Raw genomic sequence first — 20,170 nt, forward strand, 5'->3', positions numbered from 1 at the left:
AAGTACATAGACCTTTTTATTTCTACAATGGTTTACATCAGTTTATAGCTTGAATATTTAGCTATTTTTCGGCATAATCACCATTTCTGTCAATGCATTTTTGTAGACGCTGTGGCAGTTTCTGTATGCCCATGTCATACCAGCTCGCCGCCATGCTGTTCAGAAAGTTATGAACCTCTTCTTTTATCTAGTCGTCGGAGCTGAATCGCTTTTCGGCCAAATGTTCTTTTAACCTTGGGAACAGCTGATAGTCACTGGGTACCAGACAGGACTATAGGACGGCTGGGTGATTATGTTCCACTGAAACTGTTGCAGGAGATCAACGGTTTGCCAAGCGATGTGTGGGCGAGCGTTGTCATGGAGAATGTGTACACCCTTGCTCAACATTCCTCTTCTCCCGTTCATAATTGCCAGTTTGAGTTTTTTCAGTCTCACAGTACCTGTCAGCATTAATTGTAGCCCCAGTGGGCATAAAGTCGACCAACAATACCCCTTTCTGATCCCAAAAACCGGCTGTCAGGACTTTACCGGCAAACTGTGTTTGTTTGAATTTCCGCGGCTTTGGCGAAGGAGGATGCCACCACTGGCGTGATTGTTGCTTGGTCTCAGGTGTATGGTGGTATCCCCAGGTTTTGTCACCCGTGACAACTGAGACCGGAAAGTTGTCCAGTTCAGCTTCAAGGCGGTGAAGAAATACGCGGGAAGCATCAACTCGCTGCCACACGAGGTCCTCAGTCAGCATGCGTGGCACCCATCTTGCGCACACCTTCCGGTAGTTCAATGTTTCCATTAAAATTCTGTGAGCGGTGCTTCAGGAAACCTCACGAACCAACATGCAGAGATCATTCAGGGTGATCCGCCAATCTTCACGCATGTTTTGCCCAACCTTCAACACTGTCTCCTCAGAAATTGACAGTCTCCCGCTCCTTTGTTCGTCGTGACTTTCGGTCCGACCAGCTGCAAACTCTCTACACCACTTACGAACATTTTTGACATCCACGCATGACTCACCGTACACTTCCGTCAACTGGCAATGGATTTCAATCGGCGCAGTGCCCTTTGCCTTCAAAAATCAAATAACTGCGTGCAATTCGCACTTGGCAGTAACATCCAAAGGGAGCTCTATTCTCAATGACTGCCAAGCCAAGACTGAGTGCCTCAGCGTGGTGTGCGGATGCTTGCATACAGCATGTGAAGCACTGTTCATAACACTGTGACCAACTGCCACACAGAGTTCTGTACTTATAACAAAATAGGAGACCTTACTTTTGGAATTACCCCCATACTTTATTAGGCACGAGATACAACACAAAATTATTGACTTTTTCTTCACAGTGGGTACCACAGCAATGAATTTGTTAGAAGATGGTGTCATTTTCCACAAAATTACACGGTAAGGCATTAATAAGTGGGAATATGCCAAATATGTTTAGATGTTGATTGGTTTGTTTCCAAAACTAGCATTCAAGCAGAGAGCAAAGGTTGTTGACTGGTTGGTTGGTTTAAGGGGGAGGGGGGGGGGGGGGGGGGGGGGGGATTTGGGACCAAACTGCTAGGTCATCGGTCCCTCGTTCCGATTAAAATAATTCCACAAGGGTGGGAGTAAAATAATTGAGAGGGAAAAAAAAAGAAAGAAAATGGCTGGAAGAAGGAGAAAACCACAAGATTGACAGAAGGGCAACAAACACTAAAATGGACAAAATCGGACAAGAAAACCACAGAGAAACACAAGAAACACGTAGAAGTGATCAAAACAAGAGAGCTGGCTGTCCATGAGAATAAAAAGAAGAAGCCAGTCACTCCGCAACACATTAAAAGCTCCACCCTAAAAGCACTAGGGTGGAGGACACAAAGGGACAAAGGACATGCGCTAAAACTTGGATCAAATGATAAAACCCACTCTCACAAATAAAACGTAAAACTAAAGCTGCTGTTGAGGCATTGTCGCCCAACACCGAAGGTAGGGTGCCAGAAAAGTTAGAAGTTTGCTGCAGAGCTGCTAAAAGTGGACAGTCCAGCAAGAGGTGGACGACCGTCATTTGTAAGCCACCGCTACACCAAGGTGGGTCCTCGCGATGGAGGAGGTAACCATGCATTAGCCACGTATGGCCAATGAGGAGCCAGCAGAGGACAACTGATATCCTGCAAGAGGACCACATGGAAGACTTCCACACATTCGTAGTCTCCTTAATGACACACAGTTTGTTGTGCGTACTGTTATGCCATTCCGTATCCCAAAGCCGAAAAACCCTGCGGTGTAAGAAAGAATGCAGGTCAGTTTCGGAGATGCCCATCTCCAGAAGTGGTTTCTGTGTAGCCTATTTGGCCAGCCTGTTGGCAAGTTTGTTGCCTGGGATTCCGACGTGTTCTGGGGTCCACAAAAACAACAATGAACGACGGGACCGTTCCAGGCCTTAGATGGACTCCTGAACGGATGCTACCAAAGGACGGTGAGGGTAGCACTGGTTGATGCTTGTAGGCTGGTCAAGGAGTCAGTACACAGGATAAATGACTCACCAGAGCATGTGTGGATGTGCTCAAGAGCATGAGATATGGCTGCCAGGTCTGCAGTGAAAACACTGCAGAAAGCTTATTGAACTTAAAGGTTTGAACAACTCAGTAATATGTTTGTTTCAGTTCTAATTGTCATCAATATGCACACTCAAATTTGGAACATCATAGCTTATAATCACGGATGAACACAGCAATCAGTTGCATATCAATTTTAATTTTGTTGCAGATCTAGCTAGATTTCAGCTACAGTATAGCCACCATCAGTGCGTTTAATAGTGAATGAACTGAGCTATGCACAGTTGAACGCTATTTTAGCAGTATGTGCTTATACAAGATTTCTGGGTCTATATGGCTCACTACGAAACCCAATGACGATGGCTATGATGTAACTGATATCTATCAAGATCTGCAATAACATGCAGATGGATTCCTGAGCATTTCTGTGTTTGTCCCTGATTATAACCATTTCACAATCACTGCGCACAACAATTCCTAATGGAATCCAACCAGATGATATTCTATCTTATTTATTGACTCTTACTGGTGTGCAATATTAATTGTTAGTGTTATTCCATTTGCAGTACAGGATTGATTATACTGCCCAACATGCACACATGAGAGTCCATTTTCAGAGAATTGCTTAACTTACTTAATAATCCTTTGAAAAACATTGACAATTTCTTCAGTTGCTTTCTCTCTAAACAAGCTTAATTTCAACACCTGTATCAAATGCAAAACTCTGCTTGATACATATTATGTGGGAGGTCATTTACACACTGAAGTAATTGTAGCAGCCCTAAAATTTAACACTTTAGGACTCCATGATTCTCCCCAGTTATTTTCTTTCTTTCCAACAATGTTTGAATCAGTACTATAGTTTGCATTTATCTAGTGAAAATGATTCAAACCATTTGTTTGTAAAACTACAAATTTTGGAAAACTTAAGCTTTTCTGGAGCAAGATCACACAATCATATACCTTGGATAAATAATTAAAAATACCATCTGGTGATAATTTGTTGTAAAAAGGCATGTAATATTTTATGAGTACATATATATAAATGGAATTCTCAGAAAAGTAATCTTCCTGGAATCCAAACCATGACACGCTAAGTAAAATGTTTCTATTTAGGTGTGATACTGCTCACATTTTTTCGTATTTCTAGAGAATACTGCTGGGAGACTTCTGGGGGAAGAAAACATATCTGCCTACAAAAAAAAAAGGCTCTTTCTTAAAATAGTGTTTTCTCTAAGCTACTTGTACAACAAAAGCAGTCCCAATACTGTTCAGTGTTTCCTTGTTAGCAGACCTCATCAGTAGAAAACAGATAGCAGAAGTATAATGTGGTTCTGATGACTGATACAATATATTACATACAGCACAAAGACACTTTACATATCATAATAATGCTAAAGACACAGTTTGGAAAGCATATCTACAGTTTTGAGATTTAGAATGATCAAGTTTGAAAAGATGCAGTTATGCTTGTTAACTTCCCAGCATTGTATTTTCATAACTTAAATGAATGGAGGGTGGGAGGAGGAGAGGGGAATCACCAAGTTATTTATTTTTAGACAAGTAAACTTATGATTACAACAATACAGTGCACCGAGAAAGATATACCTGAGTAAAGACACCAACACACCGATCTGGAGTGTGTAGCGTTCCACATGCAACAATTGTTATAAGTCCGTGTGGATCAAACCTACCACGGACACCTTCTCTTGTCACATTAGGATTAAAAGCAAGACCCAACTGGTTTCTAACCCAGTCAAGCAACTGGGAAACACCACTGGCTGCACTACCTTGGCTGACCTGAAACAATTTACACAATTTTTCATTACTTTCGTAAATTCATGTATTCCAAATAAATCACCCTGTTTACATGCGAAAATGTGAAAGACTTAATGGAATACACAACAGTTATTGCTGTTGCTGTTTAAAAACAGTACAAGACAAACAAACCACCAACTTTACAAACAGGTGACCAAAAAGTGATCTTTTGCATCTTTGTGGTGTCAGCTAATTGCAACTGGTTGCCAGATCCTGAAGACTCAGCCAGGGAAGATTACTAAATACCCAAGGGATTTTCCCTGTTTCGACTGTCAAAACATTTTGTGCTCAATCATGTACAAACTGACACTCACATATGAAGTACTTTCTTAACTATAATAAATAAAATTTAAAACAATTCTGGACCTGTTGCAAAACCAAGATGATGATTTACTTCAACTTTAGTGTAAAACATTCATGGAATGTATGTGTAAGTCCAGCTAGCAAGACAAAATGCCAGAAGTGGTACCTCATATGCCCTTTGTGACTCAGTGTCTCAAGTGGTTTTTGTGCTAGGTGGTCGTGTTTAGTTTTTATGGGCATTTCTCATTGTCATGTGTTGTGTGTCTTGTGAAACTGATGATGACAGGTGTCTGGGAGTGATGCCTGTACATAAACTGCAGAAACATATATGTTGAAGCAAGCATTTCAAGTAGACACAGTAGGTCACAGTCAAAATTATGACCAGGTCCAACATTTTCCAGATTACAGAACATCATTTGACGATGACCCCCATTCAGGGTGGCCATCACCTAGCATAACTCCTAAAAATGTTGGAGCTGTTTCGAATATGGTGCTGGTACATTGTAGTCAGACCATCCAGGACATATACAATATAGAGGAGCTGTCTAACAAGAAGTGTCTGAGGATATTGTCCAGCAAACTGGAGATGCGATGGATTGCTGCAAAGTTTGTGTCGCAAATTCTCAGCGACGGGCATGAACAGAATTACATGCAAGTCCGCAGAGAACTTCAAGAAAGTGAAGCAGACTATCTTTCAATGGTTATTGTTGGTGACGAAATCTAGGGTTATAGGTATGAACCCAAAACCAAGCAGCTATCACAATGGAAAAAACCCATTCTACTCTCCCCCTCCCCCAAAAGAAAGTCCGGCATGTGAAGAATAATGTGAAATCCATGGCCACCTGTTTCTACAACATGGTAGGAACTGTCTGTAAGGAGTTCATCCCTCCTTATCAATCCATCAATGAAGTGTTCTACCGTGATGTTCTGGGGGAGGATGTAAGAAGACAATGTCTGGGAAAGTGATGCATGGTCAACTGGTTCCTCCATCATAACAACATGATGTCACACACTGCACTGATCATCCGTGAGTTTCAAAGGGTGGTTCAAAGGGTTGTGTTGGAGGGGGGGGGGGGGGGGGCACTGCTGTTTTTCAGCAGTAGTGGCACTGAGTTAATTTTTTTATTTCACAAGATGAACCTCCAGCTAACACGCCAAAAATTTCACACAACTGAGGAAATTCAAGCAGAAAGTTGTATTAAACTGCCTGATATAAGAACCATTCCAGGGAGCTTACAGTTCATGGAGAAACCATTGAGAGCAGTGTATGCACTCCCAAAGGGACTACTTTGAAGATAATGGTGGTGAATAACATCCAGTTAAAGCATAATTTTATTTATTGGCGTATTGTGGGAAATTGTGGATAGCACATTGTATTTACCATACTCAGTTCTAAACTATGGTTCTTTGACTGGATACCAAAAGGCCACAGTGCTCATCAACAATTACTGGAAAACAACTCTGAACAGGTGGCCAACAATATGGCTTGTAGGGATATATGCTTTGGAGGAGCATGGGTGCCAGCTATGTAAACTTCTGATCAAACGTGTGGCTTTGAATGTTAAATTTAAATTCAGGAAGATTAAAAGTGCAATACTAACAGTTCAAACACCAGACTCGGATTTTTCTGTTTAAAACTTAATTCCAGTTTTAGTAAATATTTGTTCAGCTTTCTAACAGTCATCTGCCACTGACAACTATTTGCTACAAGACTGACAACACAACATCTGGTAGATGAATCCCATTTGGGAAATGGTCACTGGACTGCAATTCATCAACCGCTTCCCACTGAGTAGTGTATGCAAGTGTCAGAGAGGTTATGAACAGATCAATGGCAGAGAACAATCCTGGAAAATGAACTAAAAATTGAAAAGTTGTCCACCAATAAAGAGCACTGGATAGAGATTTATACTGTGAATGTAATATTATAAGTAGCTATTATCACCCTTAAAAAGCAACCTTGAGTGGCACCAGTGTCTTGTTCACTGCCTGACAAAAAAAGTGAAGCACCCAGAAGGCATGGTCGGATGTTAAGGCAACTTTGCAACTTTGAACATGTACACACCATTGGCATGCATACGAATGACTGGAGTTGCAATTCTCTGTGACAGTGGCCACAAGAGTGAATTGGTGTTTTTACCTTGATTGGTAGGATATATAAAGAGCAGCATGGATGGTCTCAAATGTTGAGTGATCATTGTGAAGGACACAGAGAAGCTGTGCACTCATGTGAGGCCGTGCTATCAGCACCTGAGACAGTTTGGAAGGAGCCTCGTTGTGGAGTCTAATTAGATATCGTGATGACAGGATCTTTGGTAAATATAAACAATATGGGCAAGTGGTGCAAAATGGATAGACTTAAAGTTATTTTAGTGAAAGTGGATCTGTAGTGCTAATTGTGTTTTTAATGTTAAATTGTCTGTTAGATACTAAACTTTGGGCTTCCTGTTTCAAACAGGACACATCTGACTGAGAGGGAAGACATATTTGCCCTCAAGGTCCCAGTCAACCATATCTTATCAGCACAAGGGTGAATATCTATTGTGCACCAAGCAAATCTTAACCCATTCACATCTGCACCTGCAACTCGAGAAAAAGTAATTCTGTGACATTCCACACCACTGGTCGTTCAGTATTGTGGTGCCAGTTTTCAACAGCACAATGCACATCCTCTAACGGCACACGTCTTTATGAACTGTCTGTGTTATGTTGAGGTACTCTGGTGGCAACAAAATCACCTGATCACTAACCAATAGGAAATGTGTGGGTCCAGCTCGGATGTCAACTCTATCTCAGTGGCAGTAAAAGGACATCAAGGACCAGTTACAACAGTTGTGGGCCAGCTTGCGTCAGAAGAGGATACAATGGCTTTAACACACTCTTCCCATCTGAGTCAGTGCATGCATCCAGGTCAGAGGTGGGTGCAATGTCAAACTGATAAGTGAGCCTATACTGCCAAGTTCTAAGTAAATCTGACTCAACGCTGTAATCACTGAAATAGCATCTCAAATTCTCTCAGCCTATTAAGTTTCTCTTCTCCTTCTTGATGTCAGGCAGTGTAAAAATTATCTAACTGGATGTCCAAGTCAATATCTAACATAACATGGGGAGAGAAAAGACAAAAATTAAAATAAATAAATGAATAGAATAATACATAAATGAAAAGAATAATACATAAATAAAAAAACACAGGGATGTCTCTAGAAGCTCCATGTGAGGAGGTGTATATGAACAATATGCTTTTAACTATTATCAGACCTTCCCAAATCTGAAAGAGATGCCTAGTAGGTGTTGCTTGCTTAGGAAATCCTGTTTTATGGAAGCCTCTAGCAGAATAGGTTATCAAAGATGAAGTGGTACCTCTTGAAACAACACAAAGTGACACAGTAACTGTGGTTGACCATCCACTTCTCAATCTTTCCCTTGCAGATGGCGATGGCAACACTATGATAGCTGCTTAGGCATGTCTTGTGTCTCCCTGATTTAAGGATGGGAATTAAAATAGCTTCCTTCCATGAATTCAACTGTCCTGTCTGCCAAATTAAGTTAAAAAAATTTATGAAGACTTCCTTAGTAATAACAGTGCAAGCCCAAAAAAAAAAAAAAAAAAAAAAAAAATGAAGGATTTTGTCAAGCCATAGATCTGTGTTATCTGCAGCAGACAATGTCAAATCCAACTCAAACACAGAAAATGAAAAATAGTAAACCTCACAACTACCTTTGTCAACAGTCATTCACCGGTGAGGGAAAGCCAGATCCTGCTGGTGGTGGTTTGAATAAAATGCTCTGCCACAGTCTGCACTATTTCTCTCTTGCTGCTCAGAAAGCAACCATTCTTCATTACTGCATTAAACATGAATCTCCTATTTTTCTCTTCAAACTTCCTATATATCCACTGGTTTTGTGAAATTGTTGATAAGGCTCAGAAACTTTTGCCAGCATCTCTTCTTGCTCTGGTATACTATACAACTACATTTTGCTTTAGTCACCTGAATGGCTGAGATATTTTCACTAGTTGGCCTGCACACAAACCTCAACACAGTCATGAATGAAGAATGCCATTAAGCAATAGGCTGGGCTCACAGGTTTCCAGAAGACTTTGGCACAGATGCATTAGCAGTGTGGTTGACTGTATTGGTAATATGATGGACTCATTCCTGGATGGTGTCACTATTTTCAACCAACCAATATGCAGTGCACCATTCGGTTTGCCTTTCTGAGCAACCAGCTTGGATGCTCCTTGGTTTGATCGATGCATCCCATTTTGGAAGTGATCATATGACTGCAGTACATCGACCACATCTCACTGAGAAGTGTGTGCAAGGACTGGAGTCACTGAGAAGTGTGTGCCAAGAACTGGAGGCGGAACAGTTCAATGGCTAGGAACAATCCTACAGCAGTGAAGCAATACATGTTCTGCTCCTTGTTAACAAAACATGAATCTATCAACAAGACACTCTTGATAGTGCGACCCCAGGTGAAGTTTGTAGTGGAGCCCTACACAGCATGATATTGCATTAAAATACTCATGAAAGAGGAATGGGCAGTGGTGAGTCTCTTTGTCCAGAGTGTGAGATACAACTCACCAATGGGTCCCAGTGAGATCAGATTTTCCTGATCCATGGCATGTGAGGATGTTGGGGATAAACTGCCACCACCCTTGGTCAATAATCACAATAATGTGCTGAAAAGTTTCATTAATATTAAAACTACCTAATGTATCTTTCAAATTATAGTTCTAAATATTGTTAAGGAAGATCAGTCTTTATTAAGAGTAGATGTATTGGTACATTATATTAGCTATTCCTTGCATAGCTATAAGTGTTGCAAAACAGTAGTGGAATAAGAAAGGGAGAGAGCTCAAGAATTCATGCAAGTCTTCTCATTGGATGAAGAAGATTTGATGTTCAGCGTTGCAAACCTAGTTCATCCATTTTGGTATACATACTGTGCTATATCTACTAAATATTCATATGAAAGGTGTGTTCATAACACAAAACTCATCAGACACCATAGAAGGAGACATGGCTAAACTTCATTCACAGGTGATTAGAACACGCGAGTTCACGTTACTGTTTTCCTTTTCTTTGTTTATACTCATTACAGTGTGCATAAAGGCCGAGTATTATTTTCGAATTTATCACTTAAGTATTTTCTATGATTATGGCTAAACTACTACTCAGCTACTACATTTAATGTTCTGTACGAAGCTTGACCATATTGAAGAATGCATTTAATGCTTTATTATGGAAAATTCAGTGAATGATGTAGCTCTAATTACTCACACTTAGGCGGGTGGTGGTTTTAAAAGCCCATCTGGCAACCCATATTTAGTTTTTCTGTGGTCATGACAACATTTGACACACAAGTGCAATAATGGATCTACACATTTTGACAGGTTAACAAAATGCTTACGAGTTCCAGCCATGGCAAATTGCTATGGGAGTAAGGGGGATAAAAATAAAAACCACACAAATATCTGAAGAATTTAACTGTTAGTGCCAAATTATTTCCATGCTGTTCATCTTTTTTTTTTTTTTTATGTGTTGGAACATTTGCAGGTGAATTTTTGCCGGACAGTGCTGTACATGCACAGGGAAACAAAAAAGGGACACTATACTAGCTACCTGACGAGTGTATTGTGTATATGTGAAATTACTCTGTGCAGAGGATTTGCAACAACTATATGCCAGATATAATTATGTGTATATTTACCATTATTAAATGTGTATTATTCAATTTACAAATCAAAGTAACAAAGTTTAGTACTACCTTTAATATTTAAGTCTGCACAATTTAACTACTTGTATCATATTTGGGTATTAACTGAGTACTTTCACAGATCCACTGTCCTACAGAAAAATCTACATATTGTAGGTTTAGGCAAATTAAAATCTACCATTGAACCTACTATTCATGTTAGATAAGCAAATAGTATTTTGTCATGCTGACAACTGTAATTGAACTACATATAAAAGATGCTAACCAGGCTCCCTCAACGCAATAATTTACGTTAACAATGAAGAGTTCACTCTTAGAGGCTACATCAAACACAGAGTGGGCTATCCACATGCACAGAATGCGCCACGGCTTGTAGCAGTTGGTGGTGATCAAAAAGACCCACCACATGACACAGCATGCCAGTTGCTGACTGGCATCCATTCTGAAAGTGTCAGCTGCTATACAGTAGACATTAGTTCCAATGAGGACATCTCTTACTCCTATCTGCACTTATTTCAAGAAGTGAAAGCACTGGGTACATAGTCAATAGCCCTGACTGCAATAAGAAATGATCGTCCTCCACTGTCTGTTCAATAATTGTAAGGATTATAACAAACAGCAGCAACCAGCCCCAAACTTGGTAGAAATTATTTTCTTTTTTCTTAAACCATAACCTGTTCGGAATTGTAAAAAAACCTATCAGATGGTTCATGCAACAATTCTTGGTAGAATCCTGTTTTGTGGTTACCGATTTTGAGGTACTCTAAAATCACCTGGAAAGTATTTCTATTTAAAATAGAGTAAACATGAATTACAAATGGAGTTTGGGGAGAGAGATAGCAGATACCATTAAAGTCAAATAATATGCAATCTGGTGAAACTTTTGTTGTGTATGTCCTCGACGGACATTCATCAACTGTTTCTGAGTAACATTTCAGAGTACAGTGTGTTGTGCTTGCATTTTGTGTGTATTGGACAATTATTAATAACAGATAATTAGCCTTAAGGTTAAGGGAATCGCAAAATGTTGCATAATCTGAATACAGTTATGATTAGATAAAAAAGAGTCTACCATAATAATCCTTGTTATTATGTTAAAGCCAAGATTATCATAATGTGTTTTTGACAAACAAGCATTTCCCATAATTATTTGCAAGAAATTATTGTAAATTTTCATAAAATAATTTACATAAATTTTAAAAATTAATTTATTTCATTGGAGTCATTTGTTCCTGCAATGGCACAGATGATTCTTTTTTTTATCATTTTTCATTTTACAAGACAACCCATGTCAGATACGAAGAAAAGGTGTGACAGTATCATGTCCAGTATTAGAAATATGGTTTTTACTGAGGTACCCTTAAACAAGAAATTAACAATGACCATGATTTGCCACTGTGTTTTCTCAAATGAAGCCATATGAATTTTTTGGTTACTAAAGCGTTTTCTTTAAACCTACTTTACCAAGTAATGCATCTACTGCTTCTACATCCTCGTTTCATAAAACATGAGAAAGCTTCACAAAAACCATTCTTTGCAAAAAGTTTAGAACCTGATACTCCAGGAATGGATGGGTGAGCGCATGGACCAATTTAATATTTCAAAAAGGCAGTTCCTGAAGTAGTTGCCGTACATAGTATAACTCACCAATAACATTTGGTTGCAAGAAAGGTTAGTGGACTTTTACTGTTCACCAAAGAATGAAATTAGAACAATTAACAAGTCAGATGCAATGCTCTCAATAATAGACTGTTTCAAAATTTTTGTGATGAAAATGACAAAGGTTACAATTGTTTACTTTTGCAGATGCAAGTTTGTTCGGTATCAAAGAGTACCTGGCTAAAAACATTTTATGATCTCTAAAACTGTATTATGACAGTTTTTCAAAACAAAGATGATGCCTTAAGAACAAATTTATTTAAGTTTCAAAATGATACAGTTTATTTAACTGATTTATATACTAAATTTTAATATTACCGTATAACAAATTTAATGAAATGAATCTACAGCTTCAAGGAAAAGATTTGAGCTGATGAAAGTAAAAGTAACTTATTTCTATATTCATGCCAGAATTTGTCTTGTACAAACAAAATTTAGGTCAAAGATAATTCTATCACTTTCCAAATCTTATCTCTGTGATATAACTAAAGTTGGCATTGTGATATATTGCCAACATTTGGAAGCACTTAAAACAAACTTTAAAAATAGATTTCATGATGTCCTTTGTGTGATCATTCCAGATTGGATACTACCTATCTCCAACCAACAGACACCAGATTCATCATCACCACAGAAAGACTTGATGGAATTGTTCACCAGTGAAGAGCTAAAATTGAAATTGAAAATTAAATATCAAGAATTCTGGCTTCAAAGGCAAATTCCTGTATTATATCTAGTTTTATGGATTAGAGAAAACATGTTTTCATTGCATTCCCATCATATTTAGCTGAAACCGGATATCTTTTAGTGTACTAACACCTAACAAGTCTACCTTGCACTTCAAATTTTTTATTTTAGTTCTAATTTTTCACTTTAGTATTCCTATACAATGTTCAGCTACAATTCATTGTGGCTTATGTTCAGAGCAGATTTGCTGCATCAGCAAAAATAGATTGTTCCTATGGAACATCATTTGCTGAAAACAACTGTGGAAACTGTGCCTGCATTACATACCACATTCCCGTAGTCCTCGTCTTCAACCTTCGCTTGTCCATGTCCTTCACCCACCTACCCCCTTCCCTGCTTCCACGAGCACTGCCTTCTATTCCATCACAGCTTGGATGTCAACATCTTTTGAACATCCTCTCGGGTGAAATTTCAGTACACATTAACAGTAATGTAATGTAAGCCACATGTAACAGAATGAATGCTAATACTGCAGACAAAATATCTTAGGTTCTCATTGCCTTGAGCACAATCTATGCAGTAAATACAAAACATCTCTACTCTGGTAGCTACAGTATTTATATTTCTAAATACATGTGTATTTTGCAAGAGACTTGGAGGTCACCTCTTGTACCACTGTCACTTGTGCCCTTCCCTGTTACAGATTCTGCAACTTAAATGAACTATCTAAATGGATAAATCAAAAGATAGCTAACTTGCATTAGTGTGGAATAAATCAATTAGAAGATTCAGAGCAATACACATTTTACAAACAAAAGAAGCATTTACACTTCTGTGGTAAGAGTTACATATATTGATGCATGCAGATGATATATTCGCATATATTTTAGAACATTACCTGCTCTCCTGGCAATAACAACATTTCTGCTGCTGCATCTGCCCAAAAGTGTTCTTCCCCAACACCACCAGCATTCAGAAGTTTATAGAACCAGGTCACAAACTGCTGACTGAATTCGGTGATAGGAAAGTTTGCCTGAACAGCTATTCTATTATCTCCACTCATATGGCACACTGCATCAGTAGTTACTGTGGGATCCTGGTATGTACCTCTACCTCTATCCTGCACAATATTTGGAACACCTGTAGAGTCTGACAGTGGATTTGAATTGTGAAGCTCCAAACCATAGTGATGACTGTCTCCACCTCTTCCGTCACAGTCTTCTGAGCCTGAGACATCAGAACCAGCTCCAGAATCATCAGATCTGTTCTCACAGTTATAATTACCAGTTTCAAACCTCACAGTAGTTCTTTTTTTACTTATACCCAAGAGTTGCAAAATGCGTTTTCTAAGCTTATCCTTAGGCTCACTCAAAGAAACACATTGCTGTCTATCATGCAAGTATTTAAACAGTACTTCTTTGGTTAATTTTTTCCTGCTAAGCAGAACATCGATTGTCTCTGTGTGCAGCAAAATTGCTGCAGTTGCATCTGAAATGTACAATAGCATATAACAATTAGAAAATATAAAACAACATTTATATTACCAAGCAGCAACACTCTGAAAAGCATTTACTTAATCTTCTGTTATACACAAAATAAATACCGCGTATAATAATGTAATGTACAGTGCCTAATAATGTAACTCGAAAGAAAGCTCCAAGTACACAATTCTATATATATGCACAGATTGCTCACATTAATCATCTGCATTTCAAACTGGGATACAAGTCCGTTCAGCATAACAGCAGAAGTAAATACTTTGATTTGTTTTTTATGACAACTTAATTTCATCTGCTTTGAATCAGAGACATAGCAGATAACAACATTTATTTTATGTCATAAAGAAATTTAAGGCACAAATACGCTATTCGACTAAGCTATCAATGGCCAATCACTGAATTCAGTCAGAAGTACCTACATGCAATGATTTGAAGGGAAATGACAACAAACTTTCTTGTGTAAAACAGATAGCAGGTTAAAAGGCATCAGCAAAATCCTAAAGAGACAAGTCATCCACAAAAGGATGTTGTTTATAAACATCCATCTGACCAATCAGAGTCTCTCTTTCAATCTAGGATTCTCTCTATATTAGTGGATGAGAAAGAAGATTCACCTGCTATTTTCATTTAATACTTCAAACAAAGCATTTGTATAGCATTACACAGACCTCAATCAGATATTTACACATTGGCAAAATCACTTTTAACCAATACAAATATTAGATTAAAGCAGAATTTACCTTCTTGAGTCCAAATATTCTCATGTATTGCAGAAGTGGCTGATGAGGTGTAATTACTTTGTTTTCAAATATTTGAGCTTTTGGTCAAGAGACCTTCTGTAGTAGAAGGGTAAGAAGGCTGGGGCAGTGTGGGTGTGGGATAGCTGGGTAATGGTGGGGGAAGGTGTAGTGCTGCCTGTGGGACCTTACAAGAACGTGGTGAAAACAGGATAGGGTCACTAGGTGCAGTTGGGAGGTTTGGGGAGAGGGAAGGGGCATTGAGAAGTAGAGAAGGGAAAGAGAGGCTAGTGGATGCATTGGTGGAATAGAAGGCAGTGCTCGGGTGGGAGCAGGGAAGGAGGTAGGTGGGCGAAGGACATGGACAAGAAAAGGTTGAGGACGAGGATTACGGGAATGTGGTATGTAATGCAGGCACAGTTTCCACCTGCACAGTTCAGAAAAGGTGGGTTTGATAGGGAGGACCCAGATGGAATGTCTCTTCACCACAGTTTGGTTGTGGTCATGCATGTGGACAGAGAGCTCGTTAGTAATCAAGCTGACATACAAAGTGTGACAGCGGCTGCAGCTCAGTTTGTAGGTCACATGACTGCTTTCACAGGCAGCCCTGCCTTTGATAGGATACCTGTGAATGGGTTAGTGGTGGTGGTGGTGGTGGTGGTGGTGGTGGTGGTGGTGGTGTATGAGGTAGATACTGTTTTTATTTCTATTGCAGGAATTTGAGCCTTGAGGTAAGGGTTTGGGAGCAGGGGTGGAGTAAGGATGAACAAGAATATTGCAGAATACCGCTTTCAGAGGGGTGGGAAGGATAGTGGATAGGATATTCCTTACATCAGGGCATGACGGGAGGTGGTCAAGACCCTGGTGGAGAATGTGATTCAGATGCTCTAGTCTTGGGTGGTGCAGAGTTGTGAGGGGAGTGCTCCTCTGTGGCCGAGGTGAGTGTGGGGGAGGTGATAGGTGACAGGAAAGACAAGGCATGGGAGATTTGCTTCTGTACAAAGTTTGCATGGGGGGGGGGGGGGGGGAATGAAGTAACTGTAGTCCGTGGTGAAGACCTCAGTGAGACCCTTGGTATATTTAGAGGTGGGACTGCTCATCAGCACAAATGCAGCGAATACAGTGGCTAGGCAGTATGGAAGGGTCTTCTTGGTGTGCAACGGGTGGCAGCTGTCAGAGTGGAGATACTGCTCGTGGCTGGGAGATTTGATATGGATGGAGCTACTAATGTAGCCATCCATGGGGTGTCTGTCTACATTAATGAAGGTGGCTTGTTCGGTTGAGGCGGACCACATGAAGCGAATGGAGGAGATGTTGAGGTTCTGAAAGTGTGTGACAGGGTGTCACCCTCAGTCCAAATCACGAATATTTCATCAGTGAATCAGAACCAAGTGAGAGGTTTGGGGTTCTGGGTGATTAGGGAGGATTCCTCTAGATGACACATGAATAGGTTGGCATAGCATGGTCTCATGTGGGTGCCCATTAATGTACCATGGATTTGTTTGAAGGTGATGCCTTAGAAGGAGAAGTAACCATGGGTGAGGATGTAGCTGGTCATGGTTACCAGGAAGGGTGTTTTAGGTTTGGAGTCAGTCAGGCATTGAGGAAGTTAGTGTTGGACCTAAGGAGTTGAGGGATTGTATATACTGTTAGGTTTGTGGACTGGAGTCACTGTGGCAGAATCTGACAGCTGGCGGAGTTCCTCTGCTAGGTTCGAATCAAAGAGGTCGAGCCTTTGTCAGCAGGTTAAGATTATACAGTCAGGATGAGTTTTTAAGTGGTGTTCTTTCTGCAGATGTAAGGTTAGTATCCATGTAGAGGGCTTTGGGGAATTACGGTGAGGCAAAGTATAATGTTAAGAAATTCTGGAATAAAACAATCTGGAAGATTAAAACTACGCACAGGTGATCTACCAACTTAGCTACCTAAGAACAACTCACGACCTGTCCTGATAGCTTTACTTCTGCCAGTACCTCATCTCCTACCTATTACAGAAGAAATCCTGTGTAACTTGCAGGGATAATACTCCTGGAACTAAGAGCATACCAAATATCAGACCAGCTGTGTGGCTAGATTGAAGAGTTTTTAGCAAACAGAACACAGCACGTTGTTCTCAATGGAGAGACATCTACAGATGTTAAAGTAACCTCTGGCATGCCACAGGGGAGTGTTATGGGACCACTGCTTTTCACAATATATATAAATGACCTAGTAGATAGTGTCGTAAGTTCCATGTGGTTTTTCGCGGATGATGCTGTAGTAGACAAAGAAGCTGTAGTAGACAAAGAAGCTGCAGCATTAGAAAATTGCAGCGAAATGCAGGGAGATCTGCAGCAGATAGGCACTTGTGCAGGGAGTGGCAACTGACCCTTAACATAGACAAATGTAATGTATTGCGAATACATAGAAAGAAGGATCCTTTATTGTATGATCATACGATAGCAGAACAAACACTGGTAGCAGTTACTTCTGTAAAATATCTGGGAGTATGTGTACGGAACGATTTGAAGTGGAATGATCATATAAAATTAATTGTTGGTAAGGCGGGTGCCAGGTTGAGATTCATTGGGAGAGTCCTTAGAAAATGAAGTCCATCAACAAAGGAGGTGGCTTACAAAACACTCTTTCGACCTATACTTGAGTATTGCTCATCAGTGTGGAATACGTACCAGGTCGGGTTGACAGAGGAGATAGAGAAGATTCAAAGAAGAGCGGCGTGTTTTGTCACAGGGTTATTTGGTAAGCGTGATAGCATTACGGAGATGTTTAGCAAACTCAAGTGGCAGACTCTGCAAGAGAGGCATTCAGCATCACGGTGTAGCACGCCGTCCAGGTTTCAAGAGGGTGTGTTTCTGGATGAGGTATCTAATATTTGCATCCCCCTACTTATACCTCCCGAGGAGATCACGAATGTAAAATTAGAGAGATTCGAGCGTGCACGGAGGCTTTGCGGCAGTCGTTCTTCCCGCAAACCATATGCGACTGGAACAGGAAAGGGAGGTAATGACAGTGGCACGTAAAGTGCCCTCCACCACACACCACTGGGTGGCTTGAAGAGTATAAATGTAGATGTAGATATTGTGAAGAAAAGGATATTGCGAAGACATGGCTTAGCCACAGCCTGAGGGATGTTTCGAGAGTGAATTTTCCAACTTACACCAGAGTGTGCAGTTTTTATACGCCAGGAAATTTCGTATCAGTGCACTCTTTGCTGCATAGTGACAATTTTATTCTGAAAACAATCCCCCAGGCTGTGGCTGAACTATGTCTCCACAATGTCCATTCTTAAACGATTGCTAGTCCTGCATGTTTCGCAGGAGAACTTCTCTGAAGTTTTGTAGGTAGGAGATGAAGTACTGGTGGAATTAAGCTGTGAGGACAGGTTGTGAGTCACACTTGGGTAGCTCAGGAGGTAAAGCACTTGACTGTGAAAGGCAAAGGCCCAAAGTTTGAGTTTTGGTCCTTTTAATCTGCCAGGAAGTTTTACTTCAGAGTTTACACTTCTGCAAAGTGAAAAATTCATTCTGAACATTCTGTAATGTTAAAAGGAGGCGATTTGTAGGCAGTGGAGGTGGATCATGGATGGATGGATGGATGGATGAAATGAGTCAGGCATTGTTCAAATTGCTTTTGAATTGATTCTGATAGGTAAGGTTGATGGTGAAAAGTGTTTCCACTATAGGGACAGAAAGAGAGAAGGGGTATTTATTTATCTACATCTACATACATACTCCGCAATCCACCATACAGTGCGTGGTGGAGGGTACCTCGTACCACAGCTAGCATCTTCTCTCCCTGTTACACTCCCAAACAGAACAAGGGAAAAATGACTGCCTATATGCCTCTGTACGAGCCCTAATCTCTCTTATCTTATCTTTGTGGTCTTTCTGCGAAATGTAAGTTGGCCGCAGTAAAATCGTACTGCAGTCAGCCTCAAATGCTGGTTCTCTAAATTTCCTCAGTAGCGATTCATGAAAAGAACGCCTCCTTTCCTCCAGAGACTCCCACCCGAGTTCCTGAAGCATTTCCATAACACTTGCGTGATGATCAAACCTACCAGTAACAAATCTAGCAGCCCACCTCTGAACTGCTTCTTTGTCCTCCCTCAATCCGACCTGATAGGGATCCCAAATGCTTGAGCAGTACTCAAGAATAGGTCATATTAGCGATTTATAAGCGGTCTCCTTTACAGATGAACCACGTCTACCCAAAATTCTACCAATGAACCGAAGATGACTATCCGCCTTCCCCCACAACTGTCATTACGTGCTTGTCCCACTTCATATAGCTCTGCAATGTTACGCCCAAATATTTAATCGACGTGACTGTGTCAAGCACTACACTACTAATGGAGAATTCAAACATTACAGGATTCTTTTTCCTATTCATCTGCATTAATTTACATTTATCTATATTTAGAGTTAGCTGCCATTCTTTACACCAATCACAAATCCTGTCCAAGTCATCTTGTATCCTCCTACAGTCACTCAACGACGACACCTTCCCGTACACCACAGCATCATCAGCAAACAGCCGCACATTGCTATCCACCCTATCCAAAAGATCATTTATGTAGATAGAAAACAACAGCGGACCTACCACACTTCCCTGGAGCACTCCAGATGATACTCTCACCTCCGATGAACACTCACCATCGAGGACAATGTACTGGGTTCTATTACTTAAGAAGTCTCCGAGCCACTCAAATACTTGGGAACCAATCCCATATGCTCGTACCTTAGTTAGGAGTCTGCAGTGGGACACCGAGTCAAACGCTTTCCGGAAGCCAAGGAATATGGCATCCATCTGATACCCTTCATCCATGGTTCGCAAGATATTGTAAAAAAAAGGGCGAGTTGCGTTTCGCAGGAGCGATGCTTTATAAAGCCGTGCTGCTGCATGGACAGCAACTTCTCTGTCTCAAGGAAATTCATTATATTCAAACTGAGAATATGTTTGAGAATCCTGCAACAAACCGATGTTAAGGATATTGTTCTGAAATTTTGAGGATCCGTCCTTCTACCCTTCTTATATACAGGCATCACCTGCACTTTTTTCCAGTCGCTCGGGACTTTACGTTGGGCAAGAGATTTGCGGTAAATGCAAGCTAAGTAAGGAGCCAATGCAGTAGAGTACTCTCTCTAAAACCGAATTGGAATCCCATCAGGACCTGGCGATTTATTTACTTTCAACTCATTCAGCTGCTTCACAACCCCA

General features: G+C 40.4%; 1 protein-coding gene across 3 annotated transcripts in view; it reads right to left on the reverse strand.

Annotated features, from left to right (window-relative positions):
- Positions 1-20,170, reverse strand: part of LOC124613833 — a 69,485-nt gene that overhangs the window by 13,819 nt on the left and 35,496 nt on the right. For all 3 annotated transcript variants that reach the window (XM_047142567.1, XM_047142574.1, XM_047142559.1), the window contains exons 3-4: positions 13,616-14,205; positions 4,138-4,329 (exon numbers count right to left, since the gene is read on the reverse strand). In XM_047142567.1, the coding sequence (XP_046998523.1) occupies positions 4,138-4,329; positions 13,616-14,205 (782 nt within the window). The remainder of the gene's footprint in view (positions 1-4,137; positions 4,330-13,615; positions 14,206-20,170) is intronic.

This window comes from Schistocerca americana, chromosome 1 (genome assembly GCF_021461395.2).
Source record: "Schistocerca americana isolate TAMUIC-IGC-003095 chromosome 1, iqSchAmer2.1, whole genome shotgun sequence".
NCBI classification, from domain to species: domain Eukaryota; kingdom Metazoa; phylum Arthropoda; class Insecta; order Orthoptera; family Acrididae; genus Schistocerca; species Schistocerca americana.